Source organism: Chiloscyllium plagiosum, unplaced genomic scaffold (genome assembly GCF_037043375.1).
Source record: "Chiloscyllium plagiosum isolate Xiang-an unplaced genomic scaffold, Cpla_swu_hap1 HiC_scaffold_13, whole genome shotgun sequence".
NCBI classification, from domain to species: domain Eukaryota; kingdom Metazoa; phylum Chordata; class Chondrichthyes; order Orectolobiformes; family Hemiscylliidae; genus Chiloscyllium; species Chiloscyllium plagiosum.
Window position 1 is genome coordinate 21,589,171 of NW_028270151.1, and position 22,703 is coordinate 21,611,873.

General features: G+C 43.7%; 1 protein-coding gene across 1 annotated transcript; it reads left to right on the top strand.

Moving 5' to 3' along the window:
• The first annotated feature begins 3,136 nt into the window (after positions 1-3,136).
• LOC122555645 (extracellular calcium-sensing receptor-like) lies at positions 3,137-11,543 on the top strand. Its single transcript, XM_087993222.1, has 6 exons — positions 3,137-3,285; positions 5,295-5,586; positions 7,061-7,894; positions 8,619-8,846; positions 10,448-10,571; positions 10,651-11,543. The coding sequence occupies exons 1-6, from the start codon at positions 3,137-3,139 to the stop codon at positions 11,541-11,543; spliced, it is 2,520 nt and encodes an 839-aa protein (XP_087849348.1).
• Positions 11,544-22,703: the final 11,160 nt, after the last annotated feature.

Genomic DNA, 22,703 nt, shown 5'->3' on the forward strand with positions numbered 1-22,703 from the left:
GCTGGTGTTGGACTTGGGTGTACAAAGTTAAAAATCACATAAACCTGCACCCCAATGTGCCAACATTTTCATGCACAAGTTCGAACAAGAATTCTTCTCTATGCAGGACCTCCAACCAACACTATACACCAGGTATATTGATGACATTTTCTTCCTCTAGACCCACGGTGAGGAGTCACTGAAACAACTACATAGTGATAACAACGAGTTTCATCCCATCATCAAACTCACCATGAACTACTCTCTAGTATTTGTTCTCATTCTTGGACACATGCATCTCCATCAAAGATAGGCACCTCAGCACCTCATTCTACTGCAAACCCATGGATAACCTCATGATGCTACACTTCTCCAACTTATGCCATAAACATATCAAAACAGCCATCCCCTATGGACAAGCCCTACACATGCACAGGATGTGTTCAATTGAGGAAGACAATGACGGGTGCTTGGAAGTGCTCAAGGATGCCCTCATAAGAATGGGGTATGATGCTCAACTCATCGACCACCAGTTCTGATGTGCCACAGCAAGAAACTGCAATGACCTCCTCAGGAGACAGACAAGACTTGCAACCAACAGGGTACACTTCAGTCCAGTACTTCCCAGGAGCCAAAAACTACACCATGTTTTTCACAGCCTGCAACACATTATCAATGACGATGATCACCTCGCCAAGACCTTCCCCACACCTCCACTTTTTGCCTTTAAATAACTACCAAACCTGTTCACAGCAAACTGCCCAGCTGTCAGGACAACACCATGCAACCTTGTCACAGCAGATGCTGCAAAACATGCTTGAGTATCGACATGGATACCACCATTACATGTGGGGGTACCACCCACCATGTACATGACATATACTCATTTGACTCAGCCAACTTTGTCTATCTGAAAGACTGCAGCCAAGAATGCCCTGAGGCATGGTACATTGGTGAGACCGAAGAGAGGCAGCAGCAACGGATGAATGAATGCTGCACAACAATCAATAGACAGGAGTGTTTCCTCCCAATTGAAGAACTCTTCAGTGGTCTGGGACATTCGAACTCAGACCTTTGGGTGATCATCCTCCAAGGTAGACTTCAGGATAAGCAGCAATACACAGTGGTCAAGCAGAGGCTGAACGCCAAGTTCAGTAACCATGGGGATGGCCTCAAACGAACCCTTGGGTTCAAGTCACACTACAGGTGACCCCACTGCATACGCTCTCTCTCTCTCTCTCTCTCTCACACACACACACACACACAAATACACACACACACACTCTCACACACACAGTCCTACATACCCATACACTCACACAGATCCGCTCTCAAACACAAGATCTCTCTCATACACTCATACACACACGCCCACACACACCCACGCATGCACCATCTCACAGACTTATAGCACTTTCCACTCACACTCACACACATACACGTACACATATTCTCTCACAGACACTGATACCCTGCCCCTGCACACACACACTCACATGCGCACACACACACACACACAAGTTTGTGGGGTGAATTTGTACTTGCAGAATTACGTTTTATTTTGCTCAAAATTTGCAGGAATCCATGTAAGATTCTGTAAATCCCTTTTTTAAGAAATTGAATCAGTCTGAACATATAGACACAGACAGCCTCATATAGGGCACCACACACCTTCAATGCATTATCTGGGCCGACATGGCACCTGTTGTTAAAGTTCACTTGAGAACTTTTAAAAAATAGATTCTGGTATTTGCATATGAAAGAACTGAAACCAACATGGTCATTCTAAAAGATGAGAGATTTAACAAACAATCCAGGTCTTTTTCAATATATAATTTCAGTTGCATCACACTGTAAACCTTTGTTATAAAGTCTGCGTCTTACGATTTTATACTTCACAACCACTTGCTGAAGGAACAGTGCTCAAAAAGCTAGTGCTTCCAAATAAACCTATTGAACTATAAGCTGGTGTCTTGGATTTTCAATTTTCTGCAAGAGGTTTATGAAAATATACAAAATTCTTAGGGAACGTGACAGGCTAAATGCAGATAAGTCATTTACCCTTGTGCAAAATATAATAGCACAGGACTTAATCTCAGGATAGGTAGTCACCCATTTAAAACAAAGACATGGAGGAGGAGAGTTGAAGATAGATTGGACAGACGAGATTGCTTTCCTTAGAACAGAAGGGATTAAGAGTGGAAAAGATTGAGATACATAAAGTGACGAGAGGGTAGATAGGGTAGACAGGAAAATACCTTTTCCCCTTGATGGAGGAATCAGTGACGAAGGGCATAGATTTGTGGTAAGGGACAGAAGGTAAAGAGGAGATGTAATTTTAAAATCGTCTTTATAAACACAGTTGTGGGAGTTTGGAGCTCACTCGCTGTAAGGGTGGTAGAAGCAGAAACCCTCAGAACATTTATGTGCACTTTCCGTACCAAGGTACAGGCAAGTGTTGGTTAATGGGATTACGATAGCTAGGTGCTTGGTTTTGACCAGCACTGACATAATGAGCTAATGGGCCTATTCTGTTCTGTAGAGCCTTTTAGCTCTATGTATTTCTTCACTCGGAGGCAATAAATCTACGGAATTCTTCAACATAGAGGTGTGTTCAGGGTGACCGTGAAGTATGTTCGAGTATATTAGATAGACAGATTTTGACTTAATTAGGGAATCAAGGTTTTTGGCGAAAATAAAATGAAATTGGAATTGAAGATTATCAATCAGTCATGATCAGACTCCATGGGCTGAACGTCCTGCTTTGTCACAGTCTTTGTGACGATTATTAGCAGGATTAAGCCTTTTTCAAATTCCTGTTATCTGATTGGAAAATTTTGACTCACTCGGGGTTTTAAATCCAATTATTATTACTTTCCATAGACTCTGTCTGCAAAAATAGTGAACATTGACCGCATCAATGAAAGTGTCCCGCAAACAAGTTGATTGTGCGGAGATGTAATCCATTTCATCAGTTCTCATGTGATTCGTTGCTGTGCGGCGCTGTGGGATGTCCTCGAGCCATGATGATTTCGGTAAAACTGCGCGTCCTTTCTTGTACCGTTTAATGTAGTGACAGGTTCCTTGCAAGATAGTGATGGTTTTGTTTCTGATATTCCTGTTGCTGGCCGTTGTGCCTACACGAGAATCATGTGGCATGGTTTGCAAGCCTCGAACGAAAAATGACTTGCCGAATTTGACTGAAGATGGAGATATTATCCTGGGCGGGATATTTTCATTAAATTTTGACGTGATTTATGATGTTTCTTCATTTGCCGCTACTCCATCAGACTTGTATTGCCAAAGGTAGGTAACACAATCATAGAATTATGGAATCCCTATGCGCGGAAGAGGTCATTCGACCTCTCTGAAGAGCTCCCACCCAGAGCCAGACCCCCACTTCTCCGTAACGCCGCATTTAACATGGCTATCCCATCTAGCCTGCACATCCTGAGATAGTACGGGGTAATTTAGCATGGCCAATGCACCTAAGGTGCACATCTTTGAACAGCAGCAACCAAACAAAAAATCCCGATTTCACATAACCACTGTACCGAATAATTTTCTGGATTTAGTGGGGAATCACCAACTGCAGCATTTAAGCAGTTCTGTCTTTAACCTTAATTATGTTCTGATATTTTGAATGCGATAACTACTTCGGCAGAATAATGATTGTTCTTAGCTATCTACATTACTCCACAAAGTCGAATTTCACGTAAGTACAAAATTAGATCTCATGAAGAGTCACATAAGATTCAATCGTTTGGGACTCTGCTTCTCTGCAGCAGATGGCATTCTCTGGCATTCCCTGTGTTTGTGTTTGTTTAATGAGACCGTGGTTACTTGTAGTGACGTGGAATTTTTGACGAATTATTTTGTGTTGTACTGTAAAAAATGGCAATGTGCGCGACAGAAACTTCTAATAGAATCTCAAACAGTATATGCAATGCATCGAAAGTACACTGAATATAAACGACGTGGGTATTAATTAGAAGTACTCTGTGTACCAAGGGTGATGTTGTCGGAATTCGTTAAGCAATCTTGCAAACAACATCTGAACAATGTTCGGCAAAGATGTAATGATTTGGACAGAACCCAAAATATAATTTCTAAAGATGTAGGTGGCGGAAACTTGGAGGTAGAGATTTTGAATGTTGAGCGGACTGCAATAAATTGTGAGAGATCAATACATTTGCAAAACAGGCAAGTTAGTGCAATGAAGTTGAATATTGAAATATATATAATAGTACATTTAGCTAAGAATAATAGGGAGATCACTTATTACTTTGCTTAGGCAGAGTAGAAAAATATAAGAGATGCTGCTCAGATGGTTAATCTGAAAGGGATTGGCCGGCTGGTTTTCTTTTCTCTTGAAGTTGTGGATGACCTAACAGAGGTATGTAATATTATGAAAGACTGAAAAAAAAATGTTACAGAGAATACCTCCTTGTATGGGGAAGAAGATCACGAGAGGACATCAAGTCAATACCATTACCGATATTGACAGGCATTCTTTAGTCAGGAACAAAACATTGGTATACGCTGTTAATCGTGGTTAAAGCAACTGTTTTAGCTTGCTATTTTGGTACGGGCTTGAAAGTTCCTCTGCATGCGCTCAGCAATATTCGACGGAATGGCGAGGGCCCTTGGCAGGATGCGGATATCGCTGCGCTGCGTTCCCTTTGAGGTCATTGGATGGAGACCTGGGCAGCATAATGCCTTAGTGGTTAGCACTGCTGCCTCACAGCATCAGCGCCCCAGGGTCGATTCCAGCCTCGGGTTGAGTTTGCGCATTCTCCCTGTGTCTGCGTGGGTTTCTTCTGTGTGGTCCGGTTTCCCCCCACATTCCAAAGACCTGTAGGTCAGGTGAATTGGCCATGCTAAGTTGCCCATAGTGTTAGTTGCATTAGTCAGAGGAAAATGGGTCCCAGAGTGTCGACCCTACATAGCGCACAATGCCGGGCTAAAGAGAGGTGAGGATCACCAAGGGCTTTGCCGATCGGTTGCTGTGGGAGCTGACATGGGGTTAGGAATGCCAGGGCTAATTGGATAGTCCCACTGGCGGCCATGTTTTCAAACAAATGGAATCCCGACGTGAATTATGGGATATGGCGGGGCTAATGGTCCAATATTGCTCAAGAATGTGATCCATCCGTATAGTGATCATGTGTTCCGAAGACGGCCTTTCTGGAAAACCGCAAGTTCCAGCGTGAATCGGTGGCTTTAACCTGCTGTTGTGTGATTTTTAACTTTGTCGACCCCAGTCCAACACAGGCACCTCCAAGTCATCATTTCCGTTCACGTCTACCCCACAGGTTTGATATCGCAACCTTCCGCCTGATACAGACAATGATATTTGCTATTGAAGAAATAAACCAGAGCAAAACTCTACTTCCGAATATCACCCTAGGATATGAGATCTACGATGACTGCTCGATCTCCGCGATAGCGGCCAAAGCAGCTCTGGCTTTGGTGAATGGAGAGCAAGAATTAATTGAGTACCCTGAATGTAAAGGTTCCTCAAATGTGGCAGCAATTATTGGCTGTGATATATCCACGTCCTCCATGACAGTCGCAAGAACGGTTGGAACGTTCGGAATTCCAATGGTAAGGTGTAAAATATTTGATTGCATTTTTACAATGCTGTTAGAATCATAATTCGGAGATGCCAGTGTTGGACTGGGGTGTACAAAGTTAAAAATCACACAACACCAGGTTATAGTCCAACAGGTTTAATTGGAAGCACACTAGCTTTCGGAGCGACGCTCCTTCATCAGGTGATTGTGGAGGGCTCGATCGTAACACAGAATTTATAGCAAAAATTTGCAGTGTGATGTAACTGAAATTATACATTGAAGAATTGATTGTCTGTTAGAACAGATGAAAGGCTTAATGTATAATTTCAGTTACATCACACTGCAATTTTTTGCTATAAATTCTGTTACGATCGAGCCCTCCACAATCACCTGATGAAGGAGCGTCGCTCCGAAAGCTAGTGTGCTTCCAATTAAACCTGTTGGACTATAACCTGGTGTTGTGTGATTTTTAACGTTAGAATCATAGATTCTCTACAGTGCAGTTAGAAGACAATTGCGCTCATGAAATGGGCACTGACCCTCCGAACAGTATTCCACCCTCTCCCAGCATTTATCATGCCTACCACACAGCCCGCACACACCTGGACATTTGGGAAATTTAGCATGGCCAATGCACCCAACTTGCACATTTTTAGATTGTGGAAGAAATCACAGTGCCTGGAGTAAAGCCAGGCAGACATGGGGAGACGTGTACACTCCACACGTAGAGTTACCCAATGCTGAAATCGAAACTGGATCCCGAGCGTTGTGAGGCATCACTGCTAACAATTGAGCCACTGTGCTGCCAACAGTTTTATCGTGGTTGCTTTTTAATTTTATTTCAAATGTTATTGAATTTAAATTTTACAACGTGCCATGGTGGGCTTTAAAGCCAAATTTCCACAACTTTGTCATTTGGATTACTCATCCAAGTGCACACAACGCGTAGCGACACTGCAATCATTAAGGTTACTTCGGCCTCAGATGACTGTGTGGAGTTTGCACATTCTCCCTGTGTCTGCGTGGGTTTCCTCCGGGTGCTCCGGTTTCCTCCCACAGTCCAAAAATGTGCAGGTTAGGTGAATTGGCCATGCTAAATTGCCCGTAGTGTTAGGTGAAGGGGTAAATGTAGGGGAATGGGTCTGGGTGGTTTGCGCTTCGGCGGGCCGGTGTGGGCTTGTTGGGCCGAAGGGCCTGTTTCCACACTGTAACTAATCTAATCTGTAGCCCCAGACAATGTTGCAAAATTCCAGCAGAATAATCGATTAGTTCCTTCTCATGCAACCTTATGTGCTAATTATTGCAAACTTCAGCTTCTCATGTGTCCTTTTTTCTCTACAAATGATATATTTTGTTCGATTATTTCCAACGGTAAGCGTTCATATGTAATATAGCACTTAATAAAATTCATAAACAAACAAAATGCATTCACACTGACAACATTCGACTGTAACGTTTTTAAAATGATTCTATAATGATGAATATATATTCACATTTTTCTGCAGGTTAGTCATTTTTCCACTTGCCCCTGCCTGAGCGATAAGCAAGAATACCCGACTTTCTTCAGAACTATACCAAGCGATAAAGATCAGTCCAAACTTCTCGCTGAACTCGTGAAAACATTTGGCTGGAATTGGATTGGGACAATCAGAAGCAACACAGATTATGGGAATTTTGCGATGAGAACATTTATCGAAGAGGCCCAAAACGTTGGTGTTTGCATGGCCTATTCTGAATCGTTTTACAGAACCGATCCCGCCGAGAAAATCAGCAAAGTAGTGCAGGTGATGAAAGAGGCGACCACAAAAGTTGTGATTGGATTTGTGCATAGCGGAGACATGAGAGTGTTAATTAAGGAGATTTTGCGCCAAAATGTAACGGGGTTACAGTGGATTGGAAGTGAAGGCTGGCTTACAGAAGATATATTGCCACCTGAAGACAAAGCAAGGTTTCTCATTGGGGCCATTGGTCTAACAACTCCTTGGACAGAAATAGCCGGCCTCAGAGATTATCTTCTAAAAATTCATCCTTCTAAGTTTCCCGACGACACTTTTGTGAAGACATTTTGGGAAACCCTATTCTCGTGCTCTTTAACGACGGGCCAGGCGACAAAGACTGGAAATTCCACATTTCAAGTCCAGCCATGCACAGGGAATGAGCATTTAGATGGATTAGAAAATGGCTACCTTCCAGCGATAATGGACGGAAGTTCCTACCGTGTGTACAAAGCGGTCTATGCTGTCGCTCATGCACTTGACGATATGCTAAACTGTGAAGAAGACAATGGCCCGTTTATGAATAATACTTGTGCTCACATTTCAAGCTTTGAACCCTGGCAGGTAGGAAAATGTTTAATTTTGTTCCTTTTGGCTTTCTTTTAAAAATCCTGTCTGGAATAATTGAATATTGCCGTCAGAGAATGAGAGAAAACATGGCAATAGGTCAAGAATATATCAAAAGGAAAACTGAATATCAGAAATATTGGAAATTCACTCGCATAGAAAGGTGGATATCAAACCTTAAATACGTTATTGTAAAGATATCCAAGGCCTGAAGACCTTCAGCAGCATCCTATGAAAAATAAAGTACTTGCGAGGTTTTTCCACTGTTGTGATGTAGAAAATAGGAAAGCTAAATTATCGGCAAGGACTCACAACTAATAACAATGTGATAGGTACTCAATGTTTGTTGTCAGATAGGCAGTGGCGAGCTTCATCTTTTCACTGTATTAAAAGGCCTTATATATCGTGGAATATTTAATTTAAAAAAAGTGACTCCGCCAATTCATCACTAACTGGGAGCTACTCTGCACTATCAGTCAAATCTCTGCCATATTCTCAATCAGAGCCATTGTGCTAATATTGACATTTCAATCTGAAATGCAAGGTCAGAAACTTGGAAAAATGTTCGATGGATCTTTAAATTTTATTTGTTTCTCCCGGGGTACTAATTTGTGGTATCATTTGTTTCTAAATAATCGGTGTTCATTTTTAGAAATAAATTTTAATACATGTATCCAAATGACAGCCAAAGATTTATATACCTTGCATTGTTCTCCTGCAGCTGCTGCATTACCTAGACTCGGTAAACTTCACTGCTAACACTGAGGAAATCGTGTATTTTGACGAAAATGGTGATCCAGTCCCAGCGTATGACTTCATAAATTTACAAATGAATTTGAAAGGTTCACTTGAAATTGTGAAAATTGGATATTATGATGGTTCAGCGCCAGAGGGACATAAACTTGTCCTGAATATCGGAGATATCATCTGGAGCTCCGCTGAAAAGCAGGTATTTTCTTTATCAGTTGCACTGAGAAACACGGTTTAAATAATGACATTTAGTTGGAAAAAAAATTGAAAAGAAGAGCGACTGTTTTGATGGACCAATAGACTCTGCCTGTCACTGGTCAGGTTGTTATTTATTGTCCTTCCTTTCAGCCCTGGCAATTATTCCCCTTTTGTACGTACAACTGAATAGTTTTCCAGAGCGCTTGTTCCCATTTTCACTTCTTCCCTTAATCTTTCAATGCCAAAAAATTTGGAATGTAATGCTGTGGCTGTAAAGAACATGTTTAAGCCACTTTTTGAATATTGTGTGCAATTCTAGTCTCCCTGCTCCAGGAAGGATCTTGTAAAACTCGAAAGGGTTTTGAAAAGATCTACATGGATGTTGCCACGGCTGGAGGGTTTAATCTACAGGGAGAAACTGAATAGGCTGAGGTTGTTTTCTTTGGTGTGAACTTGTCTAGATTTTTAAAATCATGGAAGGCATGGATGGAGTAAATAGACAAATGCTTTCCTCCAAGATTGGGGAGTCTAAAAGAAGAGGCCACTGATTTAAGATGAGAAAGAAAAGATTTAAAAGGGACATCGGGGCAACTTTTTCACACAGATGGTGGTGCATGTATGGAATAAGCTGCCAGAAGAAGTGGTGGAGGCTGGTACAATTGCAACATTTAAAAGGCATCTGTATGGGTATATGAATAGGAAAGGTTTAGAGGGATATGGGCGAAATGCTGGTAAATGGCAGTAGATACATTTAGGATGGACGATTTGGACCGCAGGGTCTGTTTCATTGCTATGCATCTCTATGACTCTGTGAATTGTCCTGTTTGATGGGCAGGACACAGCTAGCTAATTTTGCACAAATGTCGTACTTGTATCGGGCAGTCTGGAGTTTCTGTTGTATCCACTGTGCTCAGCTATTTCTCGATATAATGTGTGATGGATAGCTGAGTTGCTGATGTCTGACATCTGTGATGGCCCGGACCTAAAGTCAGGGAAGGGGGGTGTTGGTGTTGTTTTACTAGTTAGCTTTCCTAAGTTGAAGATGTTGAGCACAGAAATGATGTGTCCCAAGATCATTGAGGTGGTTTCCTTCATGGACACTCTATCTCCTTTCATCTGATACTTGACCACCACTAGACACGACTGGATGTGGCAAAGAGGAAATTAGGGGCACACAGTTTCAGATAGCCATTCATAGGACCTTAGCCTTGGATGAAAAATATAATACCGAGAGAACTGTCATGATCTGCAATGCACTGCCTGAAGAGGTGGAAGCAAAACGTTGAACAGACAACATTCAAAACAGTATCGGTATAATATTTGAAAGAAAAAACTTACAGCTCACAAGTTTGCATCCGAGGAGCAGGAGAATCGACGTCTCAGGCAGAAGGGCTTATGCCTGAAACTTCGATTTTCCTGCTCCTCGGATGCTGCCTGACCTGCTGTGCTTTTCCAGCACGACACTCTCGACTCTGATCGCCACCATCTGCATTCCTCACTTTCTCCGACACCTCTACCAATGACAATATAACAACATCCCCATGCATATTATGCTATTAATCTGTTTTTTGGATAACGCAAGTATCCTTCACTTTCTTTTAGATTCCACGTGCCCTTTGCTCAGAACCTTGTCCTCCCGGAACAAGAAAGGTCAGCAGGCAAGGTCAGCCAATATGTTGTTTTGACTGCGCAGAGTGTGCCGATGGTGAGATCAGCAACATCACAGGTATGCACAAACATACCGCGTAATCTTGTGGCCATAATGAATCTCAATTTTTTTTTAAATGTTGTTTTCATTCTTGCAGATTCCACCAATTGCATGAAGTGCCCTTTGGAATACTGGTCGAATCAACATAAAGATCGATGTGTTCCCAAAAAGATTGAATTTCTTTCCTACCAAGAAGTTCTGGGCTATGTTTTAGTGGCACTTACATTAGTGGGCGTGTGCCTCGCACTGGGTACAGCTGCTGTATTCTACCGGTATCGGGAAACTCCTATCGTTCGAGCGAACAATTCGGAGCTGAGCTTCCTCCTTCTCTTTGCCCTAACGCTTTGCTTCCTGTGCTCACTTATCTTCATTGGAAAACCGACCGGATGGTCCTGCATGTTGCGGCGGACTGCGTTTGGGATTGTATTTGTTCTCTGTATTTCCTGTATTTTGGGGAAAACCGTTCTTGTTGTGATCGCTTTTAAAGCAACTCTTCCCAACAACAACTTGATGAACTGGTTTGGACCCATGCAGCAACGGCTAAGTGTGTTTGTTCTTACATTTCTTCAAGGTTTAGTTTGCACAATCTGGCTCATTGTATCACCTCCTTATCCACTGAAAAACGCGACCTATTATAGAGATATCATTATTTTGGAATGTGACGTGGGCTCTTTAAAAGCCTTTTATTTTGTATCCAGCTATATTGGTCTTCTCTGCACTGTATGCTTCCTGTTAGCTTTTCTTGCCCGGAAACTTCCAGATAATTTCAATGACGCGAAGTATATAACTTTCAGTATGCTGATCTTCTGTGCTGTTTGGATCACTTTTATTCCGGCTTATGTCAGCTCTCCTGGAAAGTACACGGTGGCTGTCGAAGTGTTTGCTATTTGGGCGTCGAGTTTTGGTTTACTTGTCTGCATTTTTGCTCCGAAATGTTATATTATCTTAGTGAAACCAGAGAATAACACAAAGAAAAACATGATGGCCTAAGTATCTTCACTATTCTATGCTTCCTCAATTCCTGTCGGCAAAATGTGCCGTCTGGAGATTTTGTCCTCATAAATTGGGTGGCACGGTGGCCCAGTGGTTAGCACTGCTGCCTCACAGCGCCAGAGTCCGGGGTTCAATTCCCGCCTCAGGCGACTGACTGTGTGGAGTTTGCACATTCTCCCCGTGTTTGCGTGGGTTTCCTCCGGGTGCTCAGGTGAATTGGCCATACTAAATTGCCCGTAGTGTTAGGTTAGGGGTATGGGTGGGTTGCGCTTCAGCGGGTCGGTGTGGACTGTTGGACCGAAGGGCCTGTTTCCACACTGTAATGTAATCTAAATCTAATCTAAAAATAAATAATACTTGCTGATTATCAAAATTGCATTCACTTCCAATGCATTTGTGTTTTTGCTATAATCATTAATAAACGAATTTAGTTCGATTTTGTTTCATGTTTCTTTTTATATGTGAGGATTATTTTATATTTTGCACATTTCCGCCAACGTTTTATAATGGTCTGGGTAGGAATTCCATGCATAAGCTGCACTTTTATTAAATTGGCCTTTCTGTTCGTTCGTAATGCTTTTCGCTGTTTTGTCGCATGCACTCAACAGAGCACAGTGAAAAGTGTATAAGATGCCACTGACTGCGCCATCTTAGGGAGGGCATAGTTAGGTATAGGTCAAAATACATAGGGAAAACAATAGAAAAATAAAGAATTGTTATGCCCCCCTCCCCCCCCCCCCCCATTATAGATCGCAGGAATAAGTTAGAAAGTAGAGAAATAAAGAAGTTCAGACAACAGTCCTCCCAACCCAGTCCACACTGGCAACTGGCTTCCAGACAGCAACGGGCCTTGACTCCAGACGGCGCCGGAGTTCACCTCGAGACTCCAGAAGCCGGCAAACTGATCTGGAATTACCTAGAGCCCGGATGTCCATGCTGAGGGCCAGGCCGGTCTGAGAAGTCTATCACGTGCTGCCAAGAGATCGCCACGCCGGACCGGGGGAGCACCACGCGAGGAAGGGAGACGGCACGGCTTGCCCAGAGTCTGCCGGACCGAGAAGCTGCCAGTTATGTGCTGAGGCCGAGAGTTCAGTTTGTCGTGGAGAAGAAACATGAGAGAATAATAAAAATATAAAAGAGTTTTAAAAAGGAAAAGATGGAGCAGAAAAGCCCTGGCTGTAGCGTCTTACTCCACTACTAGCTCGATTCCGCTCATTTAGCTCATCCGCTGGGATAATTTTAGACCATAAGAGTGGAAGTAAGGCCATTCGGCCCATTGAGTCCTCTCCGCCATTCAATCATAGGCATTTCAACGCCACGAACCCGCACGCTCTCGTATCTCTTAATTCCTTGCGAGATTAATAATTTATCAATCTCTGCCTTCAATAAATTTAACATCCCAACCTCCACTGCGCTTGGTGTCAATGAATTCCACAGGCCCACTACTCTCTGGCTGTAGAAATGTCTCCTTATTTCCGTTTTAGATTGACTAATTCTAAGGCTATGCCCATGGCTCCTAGTATCCCCACCTGATGGAAACCAGTTTGCAGCTTCCACCCTTTCCAAGCCATGCATTAATTTGTAAGTTTCTATTGGATCTCCTCTCAACCTTCTAAACTCTAATGAATACAATCCCAGGATCCTCAGTTGTTCATCATATGTTAGGCCTACCATTCCAGGGATCATCTGTGTAAATCTCCACTGGACATGCTCCAGTGCCAGTCTGTCCTTCCTGTGGGGCCCAAAACTAGACACAATATTCTAAATAGGGTCTCCCCAGAGCTTTATAAAGTCTCAGTAGCACGTCACTGCTTTTACATTCCAACCCTCTTGAGATAAATGACTTTTCCTTTCTTAGCCACGGACTCAATTTGCAAGTCAGTCCGTGGTTAGAGAATCCTGGACCAACACTCCCAGCTCCCTTTGTACTTTGGCTTTAGGAACTTTCTCACTGTTTAGAAAATATCTATCCCTGTATTCTTTTTCCTGAAGTGCAAGACCTCACATTTGCTCACATTGCATTTCATCAGCCATTTCTTGGACCACTCTCTTAAACTGTCCAAGTCTTTTTGCAGCCTCCTCACCCTCAGAACTACCTGCCTGTCCGCCTAACTTCATATCATTGGTGAACTTCACCAGAATGCCCCCAGTCACTTCATTCAGATCATTAATTTATAAAGTGAACAATACTGAAACCTGTGGGACACAACATTCTGACAAAGAAGTTTTTATCCCAACTCTCTGCCTTCTGTCAGACAGCAAATCCTCAATCCATGCCAGTAGCTCACCTTGAATATCATGGACCCTCACCTTACTCAGCAGCCTCCCATGAGGCACCTTATCAAAGGCCTTTTGGAAGTCTTGATAGATAACAGGCACTGGGTTTTCTTGGTTTAACCTATTTGTTACTTCTTCAAAGAATTCTAACCGGTTTGTCAGGCATGACCTCCCCTTACTAAATCAATGCTGACTTGTTCTAATTTGACCCTGCACTTCCAAGAATTTAGAAATCTCATGGTTAACGATGGATTCTAAAGTTTTACCTACAACCGAGGTTAGGCTAATCGGCCTATAATTTTCCATCTTTTGTCTTGATCTTTTCTTGAACAAGGGGGTTACAACAGTGATTTTCCAATCATTTGGGACTTTCCCTGACTCCAGTGATTTTTGAAAGATTACACCAATGTCTCTGCTATTTCCTCAGCCACCTCCCTCAGAACTCTAAGATGTAGCCTATCGGGGCCAGGGAATTTATCACTTTTCGGGCCTTTTAGCTTTTCTGGCACTTTCTTTTTTGTAATGGCTACCATATTCAACTCTGCCCCTTGACACTCCTTAATTGTTGGGACATTACTCATGCTTTCCATTGTGAAGACTGACACAAAGTCTTCCTTATCTCCCATCACTAGCCTTCCTGCATCAATGTGGACCGGCCCAATTTCTTTTTTGCCTCTCGCTTGTTTCTTATGTATTGAAAGAAACTTTTACTGTCATTTCTAATATTACTGGCTAGCTTACCTTCATATTTGATCCTCTCCTTCCTTATTTCTCTCTTTGTTATCCTCTGTTTGTTTTTGTAGTCTTCCCAATCTTATTTCCCAGTGTTCTTGGCCACTTTATAGGCTCTCTCTTTTTCTATGATATATTTCCTGATTTCCTTTGGCAGCAATGACTGAGGTATCCCCGCTCCACCCAGCACCTCCCCCCCCCCCCCCCAAATAATATTTATTTTCTTTTGGATGAACCTATGTTCTGTCTCCTCAATTACACCCAGAAACTCCTGACATTGTGGCTCTACTGTCTTCCCTACTAGGCTCTGCTTCCAGTCGATTTTCATCAGTTCCTCTCTTATGCCCTTGTAATTACCTTTATTTAACTGTAACACCATTTCAACTGATTTTGCCTTCTCTCTTTCAAACTGCAGACTGAACTCTACCATTTTTCTGATCACTGCCTCCTAAGTGTTCCCTTACTTTAAGATCTTTTATAAAGTCTGGCTCATTACATAGCACTCAGTCCAGAATAGTCTGCTCCCTTGAGGGCTCCATCACAAGCTGTTCCAAAAAGCCATCCAATTTTCTTTTCAGTCTGCTCATTTCCAATTTATATTTGCAATAAATGGAGTCCATTCTACAATCAAACTAACAACTGCGGATGCTAGAGATCTAAACACAAATGGAAAGTGCTGGAGAATTTCAGTAAGTTCTCAACTGGGAGAATACAGAGTTATCATTTCGAGTCTGGTGAGCCTTTTTCATTTTTTTTCCTTCTCTCCACCGTCCCCCACACTACTGAATAACTGCAGTAGTAGCTGAGAAAAAAAGCCATTATTTATGCCAAAGCTGTACTGGGGATGAGGAGAATTGATAGTGGAGATTGAACCGAGATGGAGAAGATTTGAAAGTGTTTGGTGAATAATGAGACAATGGATAACAGGCTAGGAGACAAGGAAAGCTGAAATTGAGATAAGAAGAGATAAGTGAGAAAATGAGTGAGTTATTCTTAATGCAACCCATAAAGTTATAAGGGCTTAGAAATAGCTTCCCACAAAGTTCTAGGATACACCTGATCCAATCCTAAGAATTTACCCAGTTTTAAGTGCTTCAAAGCATCCAATACGTCCTCCTCTGTAACATAGACACTTTTCAATTTATCACAATCTGTTTCTCCAAGCTTCCATATCCTTCTCCACTGTAAATAGTGGCATGAAATACTTGTTTAGTATCTTGCCCATCTGCTGCGGTTCTTCATATAGACAGTCTTTTTCATCTTTAAGCAGTCCTCTTCTCTCCCTGCTAGTATAGTGCCACTATTTAAGAAAGGGGGTAAGGAAAAGCCAGGGAATTATAGACCAGTGAGCTTGACATTGGTGGTGGGCAAGTTGTTGGAGGAAATCCTGAGAAATAGCCTTTACATGTAAATGGAAAGGCAAGGACTGGTTTGGGATAGTCAGCATGGCTTTGTGCATGGGAAATCATGTCTCGCAAACTTGTTTGAGTTTTTTGAAGAAGTAACAAAGAGGGCAAAGTGGTACACATGATCTATGTGGACTTCCGTAAGGCTTTCCACAAGGTTCCTCATGGGAGATTGGTTAGCAAGGTTAGATCGCATCAAAGACAGGGAGAACTAGCCATTTAGATACAGAACTGGCTCAAAGGTAGAAGACAGAGGGTGGTGGTAGAGGATGGTTTTTCAGGATGGAGGCCTGTGACCAGTGGCGTTGAACTAGGATCAGTGCTGGGTCCACTACTTTTCATCATTTATATAAATGGTTTAGATATGAACATAGGAGGTTTGGTCAGTAGGTTTGCAGATGACACCAAAATTGGAGGTGTAGTGGACAGCAAAGAATATTAACTCACATTACAATGGGATCTTGACCAGATGAGCAAATGGGCTGAGGAGTGGCAGGTGGCATTTCATTTTGATAAATGCAAGATGCTGCATTTTAGAAAAAAAAAATCAGAGCAGGACTTATCCACTGAATGGTAAGGTCCTGGGGAATAATGCTGAGTAAAGACACCTTGGAGTGCAGGTTCCTTGAAAGTGGAGTCACAGGTAGATAGGATACTGAAAAAGACATTTGGTATGCTTTCCTTTACTGGTCAGATCACTGAGTATAGGAGTTGGGAGGTCATATTGTGGCTGCGCAGGACATTGATTCAGCCACTTTTGAAATATTGCATGCAATTCCGGTCTCCCTCCTATAGGGAGGATGTTGTGAAACTTGAAAGTGTTCAGAAAAGATTTACAAGGATGTTGGCAGGGTTGGAAGATTTGAGCTATAGGGAGAGGCTGAACAGGCTGGGGCTGTGTTGGAGGCTGCGGGGTGACCTTATAGAGGTGTATAAAATATTGAGGGGCACGGATAGGATAAATAGGCAAGATCTTTTCCCTGAGGTGTGGGAGTCCAGAATTAGAGGGCATAGGTTTAAGGTGAGAGGGGAAAGATATAAAAGGGACATAAGGAGCAACTTTTTCACGCAGAGGGTGGTGCATGTATGCAGTGAGCTGCCAGAAGAAGCGGTGGAGGCCGGTACAATTGCAGTGTTTATTGGCATCTGAATGGGTATATGAATAGAAGGGTTTAGAGAGATATGGATCAAGTACTGGCAATTGGGACGAGATTAGGTTAGGATATCTGGTCAGCGTGGACGATTTGGACCAAAGCGTCGGTTTCCTTGCTGTCCATGTCTATGACTCTATGACTCTAAGATTCTATTACGCTCAATATATTTGTAGTACAGAGGAACCTCGATTATCCGAACAAGATGGGACAGCACTATTTCATTCGGATATTTCATTATTTGGTTAATCGATTCAATGCCTCTCCTCTGGGGCTCAGAGTTTTCTAAGGTTTCCTTTTCAGTTGCCACCCAGGTAAATAGTGCGGTGAAGAAGGCATATGGCGTACTGGCTTTTATTGGTAGAGGAATTGAGTTCCGCAGTACTGAGGTCATGTTGCAGTTGTATAAGACTCTGGTGCGGCCGCATCTGGAGTATTGTGTGCAGTTTTGGTCGCCATACTATAGGAAGGATGTGGAGGCACTGGAACGGGTGCAGAGGATGTTTACCAGGATGTTGCCTGGTATGGTAGAAAGATCGTATGAGGAAAGGCTGAGGCACTTGGGGTTGTTTTCATTGGAGAAAAGAAGGTTTAGGAGTGACTTGATAGAGGTGTACAAGATGATTAGGGGTTTAGATAGGGTCGACAGTGAGAATCTTTTTCCACGTATGGAGTCAGCTATTACAAGGGGGCATAGCTTTAAATTAAGGGGTGGTAGGTATAGGACAGATGTTAGGGGTAGGTTCTTTACTCAGCGAGTCGTGAGTTCATGGAATGCCCTGCCAGTAGCAGTGGTGGACTCTCCCTCATTATGGGCATTTAAGCAGGCATTGGATAGGCATATGGAGGATAGTGGGCTAATGTAGGTTAGGTGGGCTTGGATCGGCGCAACATCGAGGGCCGAAGGGCCTGTACTGCGCTGTATTCTTCTATGTTCTATGTTCTATGTTTTCCCTCTCTCTGCCTGACTTGCTCCCTCACTCTGTCTCAGGGTTTGTTTCTGAGCAGACACACACTTGTGTGTAAGAGACCTGCAGCATTGTTGAAGCCTACTCCTGCACACCCCCTTCCCCCATCAGTTGAAAGGGATTGACACAGCGAGCACTTTATAAGTCCGCTCCCCGTTCAGGAGACTGGCAGCAACATACTGCGCATGAGAGCCCGACTCCAGTCTGCCCCCCTGCCACACTGGCCAACCTCTGCCTCGCCTGTCTGGCCCCACCCAGCATGCGCCCCCATCCCTGCTACCCATGCACCCCTGCCCCCAATGTGACCACGCAACCCCGTCCACTCCCGCACCCAACAGTCCACCCTCACCCACCATCTGCGCCCCTGTCCACGCTGTCTCCCTTTGTCCACCCCCAACCCCATCCAACCCTGCCCAGTCCACCCCCTCAATCCACCCCCTGCCCCGTCCAACCCTGTCCCCAGCCGCCCCCAACCAAGGCCAACCCCACTCCCAAGTCTGTCCCCAACCCACCTCCCAACCGCCCCCAACCCGACCAACCCTGCCCTGTCACCCCCACACCCGTCCCCATCCACCCCTGCCGCTGTCTGTCCCCCAACACCGTCCAACCCATCTCCCAAGTCTGCCCCCATCCACATTCTGACCCCCATCTGTGCCACTGCCCCTCCCCCCATCCAACCTTTCCACCCTGCCCCCCATGCCCGTCCAACCGCTGCCTGCTTTCCGGGTCAGCCAGACTAGACACTAACAGTAAGAATGCTGCTGCTTTTGGTAGTGAGTCTCAAAAAGTGCATGCGCTCACGTGTATATACACACACACACACCAACTTTTTCACAGGGTCCACCTTTGCCCTGTACAGGAGAATATTGGAGAGATTATCTGGGGAAGGGGGTTCAGGGTACACCTGTGTGTAGAACTCCAGGGAAAGTGTGGGGGGAGAGAGAGAGAGAGAGAGAGCAGGCAGACATTTGGACATGGTGCCTGGGCTCCCATTAATGTCCAGGACTGTTCTCAGCAGCATTTCAGTAAGCCGGGTTCATTTTTAATCATTGTAAACAAATTATTTTGTAAACACCTCTTTGATGTAATGGTTCTATCGGGACCACAAGATCTCCTTCAGATAATCCGATATTCAGATAATTGATATTTGGATAATCGAGGTTCTTCTGTCTACCTTGCTTTCTCCTTATTGCTATTTGTCAAAGCTGTCTCATGTCACCTTTTTGCCCTCTTGGTTTCCCTAGTCAATATTCTCCTTCTGCCCTTATTCTCCTTGAGCAATTCACTTGATTTCAGGTGTCTCGACCTGCCAAATGCCTCCTTTTTCTTGATCAGAGCCTCTATTTCTGTCATAATTGAGCATTCCATACACCTACTAGCTTTGCCCTTCGCACTGATAGGAATACACTATAGTTGGACTCTTGTTATCTCATTTTAGAATTTACAAAAACAAATATAAGTTCAGCAGTTAATAGGAAGTCAATTAGAAGTTGGCCTTGATTTCAAAGGAAATTAAATATTTTGGGCCTGCACTTACAGATGTTAAAAAAAGTGAAGGTCACCTTAATAAAACATAGACTTCTAACAAGTGTCCCTGACCATCCTCTACTCCAGAGAAAGCAACCCAAGTTTTTTCTAATCTTGGATGTAGGTTTGCTCGCTGAGCTGGAAGGTTCATTTCCAGACGTTTTGTTACTCTAATAGTTAACATCTTCAGTGGGCCTCAGGAGAAGCAATGCTGAAAATTCCTATTTTCTATTTATATGTTTGGGTTTCGTTGGGTTGGTGATGTCATTTCCTGTGGTGAAGTCACTTCCTGTTCCTTTTCTCATGGGGTGGTAGATGGACTCTAACTCAATGTGTTTGTTGATTGAGTTCCAAGTGGAATGTTATGCTTCTAGGAATTCTCGTGCATGTCTTTGTTTGGTTTGTCCTAAGATGGATATGTTGTCCCAATTGAAGTGGTATCCTTCCTCATCTGTATGTGAGGATACTAGTGAGACAGGGTCATGTCTCTCCATTCAGGAGACTAGGCAGCAACACACTACGCTCTTACTAGTATCCTCACATATGGATGAGGAAGGACACCACTTCAATTGGGACAACACATCCATCCTTGGACAAGCCAAACAAAGTCATGCATGAGAATTCCTAAAAGCATGGCCTTCTGAAAATATACAAAGTGAACACACCAGGATGTCACATTGTATCAGGCAATGGGACCCTGTGTAAGAACCTCTCTGGCTATGTTGAAGACATCTTGAAACCCATTGTTCAGGGGACCCCAAGCTTCTGTTGTGACACTACAGATTTCTTACTGAAGCTCAGCACCCACAGACCAGTTGAACTGGGGACGTTCCTTGTCACAATGGATGTGTCAGTCCTCAACACCAGCATCCCCCATGATTACAAGTCAGGGCAACAGTCTCAGTACTCAATACCAACAATGCCAATCTCCAAGCACTATGCTACAACTCAACTGCTTCATCCTCGACCACAATGTTTTCATCTTTGACAACTAGTTCTTCATCCAGACACACGGAATGGCGATGGGACCAAATTTGCACCCCAATATGCCAACATCTTCATGCAAAAGTTTGAACAAGATTTCATTTCTGCACAGAACCTCCAACCAACACTATACCTCAGGTACAGAGGAAACTTGATTATCTGAACAAGATGGGCAGGCACTATTTCATTCAGATAATCAATTATTCAGTTAATCGATTAAATGCCTTTCCTCTGGGGATTGGAGTTTTTTAAGTCCACTACCTGTTCAGGAGATGAGGCAGCCGCACACAGCGCAAGGCCCCCACACAACTCTATCCAAACAATGCCTCTCCACATACCCCCCAACCCCGTCCAACACCACCCCACCATCCAACACCGATTCCCGTCCCCATCCAACACCGCCCCCTCCCATCCAACAGTGCCTCCCTGCCCACCCCCTGACCCCATCCAACACCACTCCACCCACCCCATCCCATCCAACACCACCCTCTGCCTGCCCCTGCCCCTGTCCAACACTACCCCCTGCCCATCCCTGCCCCCTGCCCACACCGTCTAACACCGCCCCCCGACCCTGTCTAATATCACCCCCTGCTGGCCTCTGTCCAACACCGCCTCCCCGCCCACCCCTCTATGCCACCCCCCAACCCCTGGCCACTCCCATCCTCTTTTGGGGGCAGCCGGAGTGGACATCAACAACAAGATGAGTGCTACTGCCTTTTGCGCGGTGAGTCTCCAAATAGCATGCGCACACACACAACGTTTTACTACAACTTTTTGACAGGTTCCACATTTGCCCTGTACAAAACAACATTGGACAGATTATCTGGGGAAGGGGGTTTAGGATGCACCCCTGTATAGAACTCCAGGGAAAGTGTGTGGAGAGAGAGAGGATGGAAGGTCAGTCATTTGGAGAAGGTACTTGTTTAGCCACTGTAAACAAAAGGTGCGATCAGTGTTGGAAATATGTCTTTGATGTAATGTTTCTATCCGGACCTTGAGATCTCTTTTGGATAATCTGATATTTGGATAATTGATATTCGGATAATCGAGGTTCCTCTGTATATTGATGACATTTTTTTTCTTCTAGACCCATGCTGATGAGTTACTGAAACAACTTCAGTGTGATATCAATGAGTTTCATTCCACAATCAGAGTTACCATGGACTACTCATTAGTATCTGTCTCATTTTTGGACACATGCGTCTCCATCAAGAATGGGCACGTCAGCACCTCACTGGACTGCAAACCCTCAGATAACCTCATGGTGCTACACTTCTCTAGCTTCCACCATAAACATTAAGCCAGCCATCTCCTATGGACAAGTGCTCCACATTCACAGGATCTGTTCAGATGAGGAGGAATGTGACGGACTCTTAAAAGTGCTCAGAGATGCCCCCGTAAAAACAGAGTATGAGTATCAACTCATCAACTGCCAGTTCTGACATGCCACAGCTAGAAATCATAATGACCTCCTCAGGAGACAGACACAGGCTGCAACAGACCGGGTACCCTTCATTGTCCAGTACTTCTCAGGAGCTGAATGACTACACCATGTTCTTCACAGACTTCAACACATTATCAATGGGGATGAGCAGCTCGCCAAAGTTTTAATCTAAGTTTGTTAGATTCCTTTGGCTATAAATTCTGTAAGCATGATCTTATTCTCAACAACCACCTGATGAAGGAACGCTGCTAGTGCTTCTAACTAAACCTATTGGACTGTAACCTGGTGTTGTGTGATTGTTAACTGTGGGAAAATATATGGTAAAAGAAGCTAAGTCTGTGGCATTAGTGAAAGTAGCAAAGGAAATCCCAAGAAAAGTCGAGGTACTGCAGGAGGGTGCACACCCTTGGCAGGGGCTGGGTATGGAGTTAGTGCCTGATCTTCACAAAGAATTTGCCTCTGTGGGTAAGATTTACTCAGAAAGAACAGAGGGAGATGGGAAAGAAGTTAAAATTTTCAGAGATATAGGATCTAATCAGTCTCTAATGTAAAAGATGAACATACTTGCACTCTTTCTGATCTGTTACCCGAGAGATGGTAATTTATGGGATAGATGGACAGAAATTTAGCATTCTCCTGTGTAAAATCAGGTTGGAGTGCCAACTCAA

Coding starts and splice junctions, on each gene's coding strand:
- LOC122555645 (XM_087993222.1), top strand. CDS start 3,137: ATGGTTTGCAAGCCTCGAACGAAAAATGACTTGCCGAATTTGACTGAA. Junction 5,587..7,060: donor GAACGTTCGGAATTCCAATG/GTAAGGTGTAAA, acceptor ATTTTTCTGCAG/GTTAGTCATTTTTCCACTTG. Junction 8,847..10,447: donor GGAGCTCCGCTGAAAAGCAG/GTATTTTCTTTA, acceptor ACTTTCTTTTAG/ATTCCACGTGCCCTTTGCTC.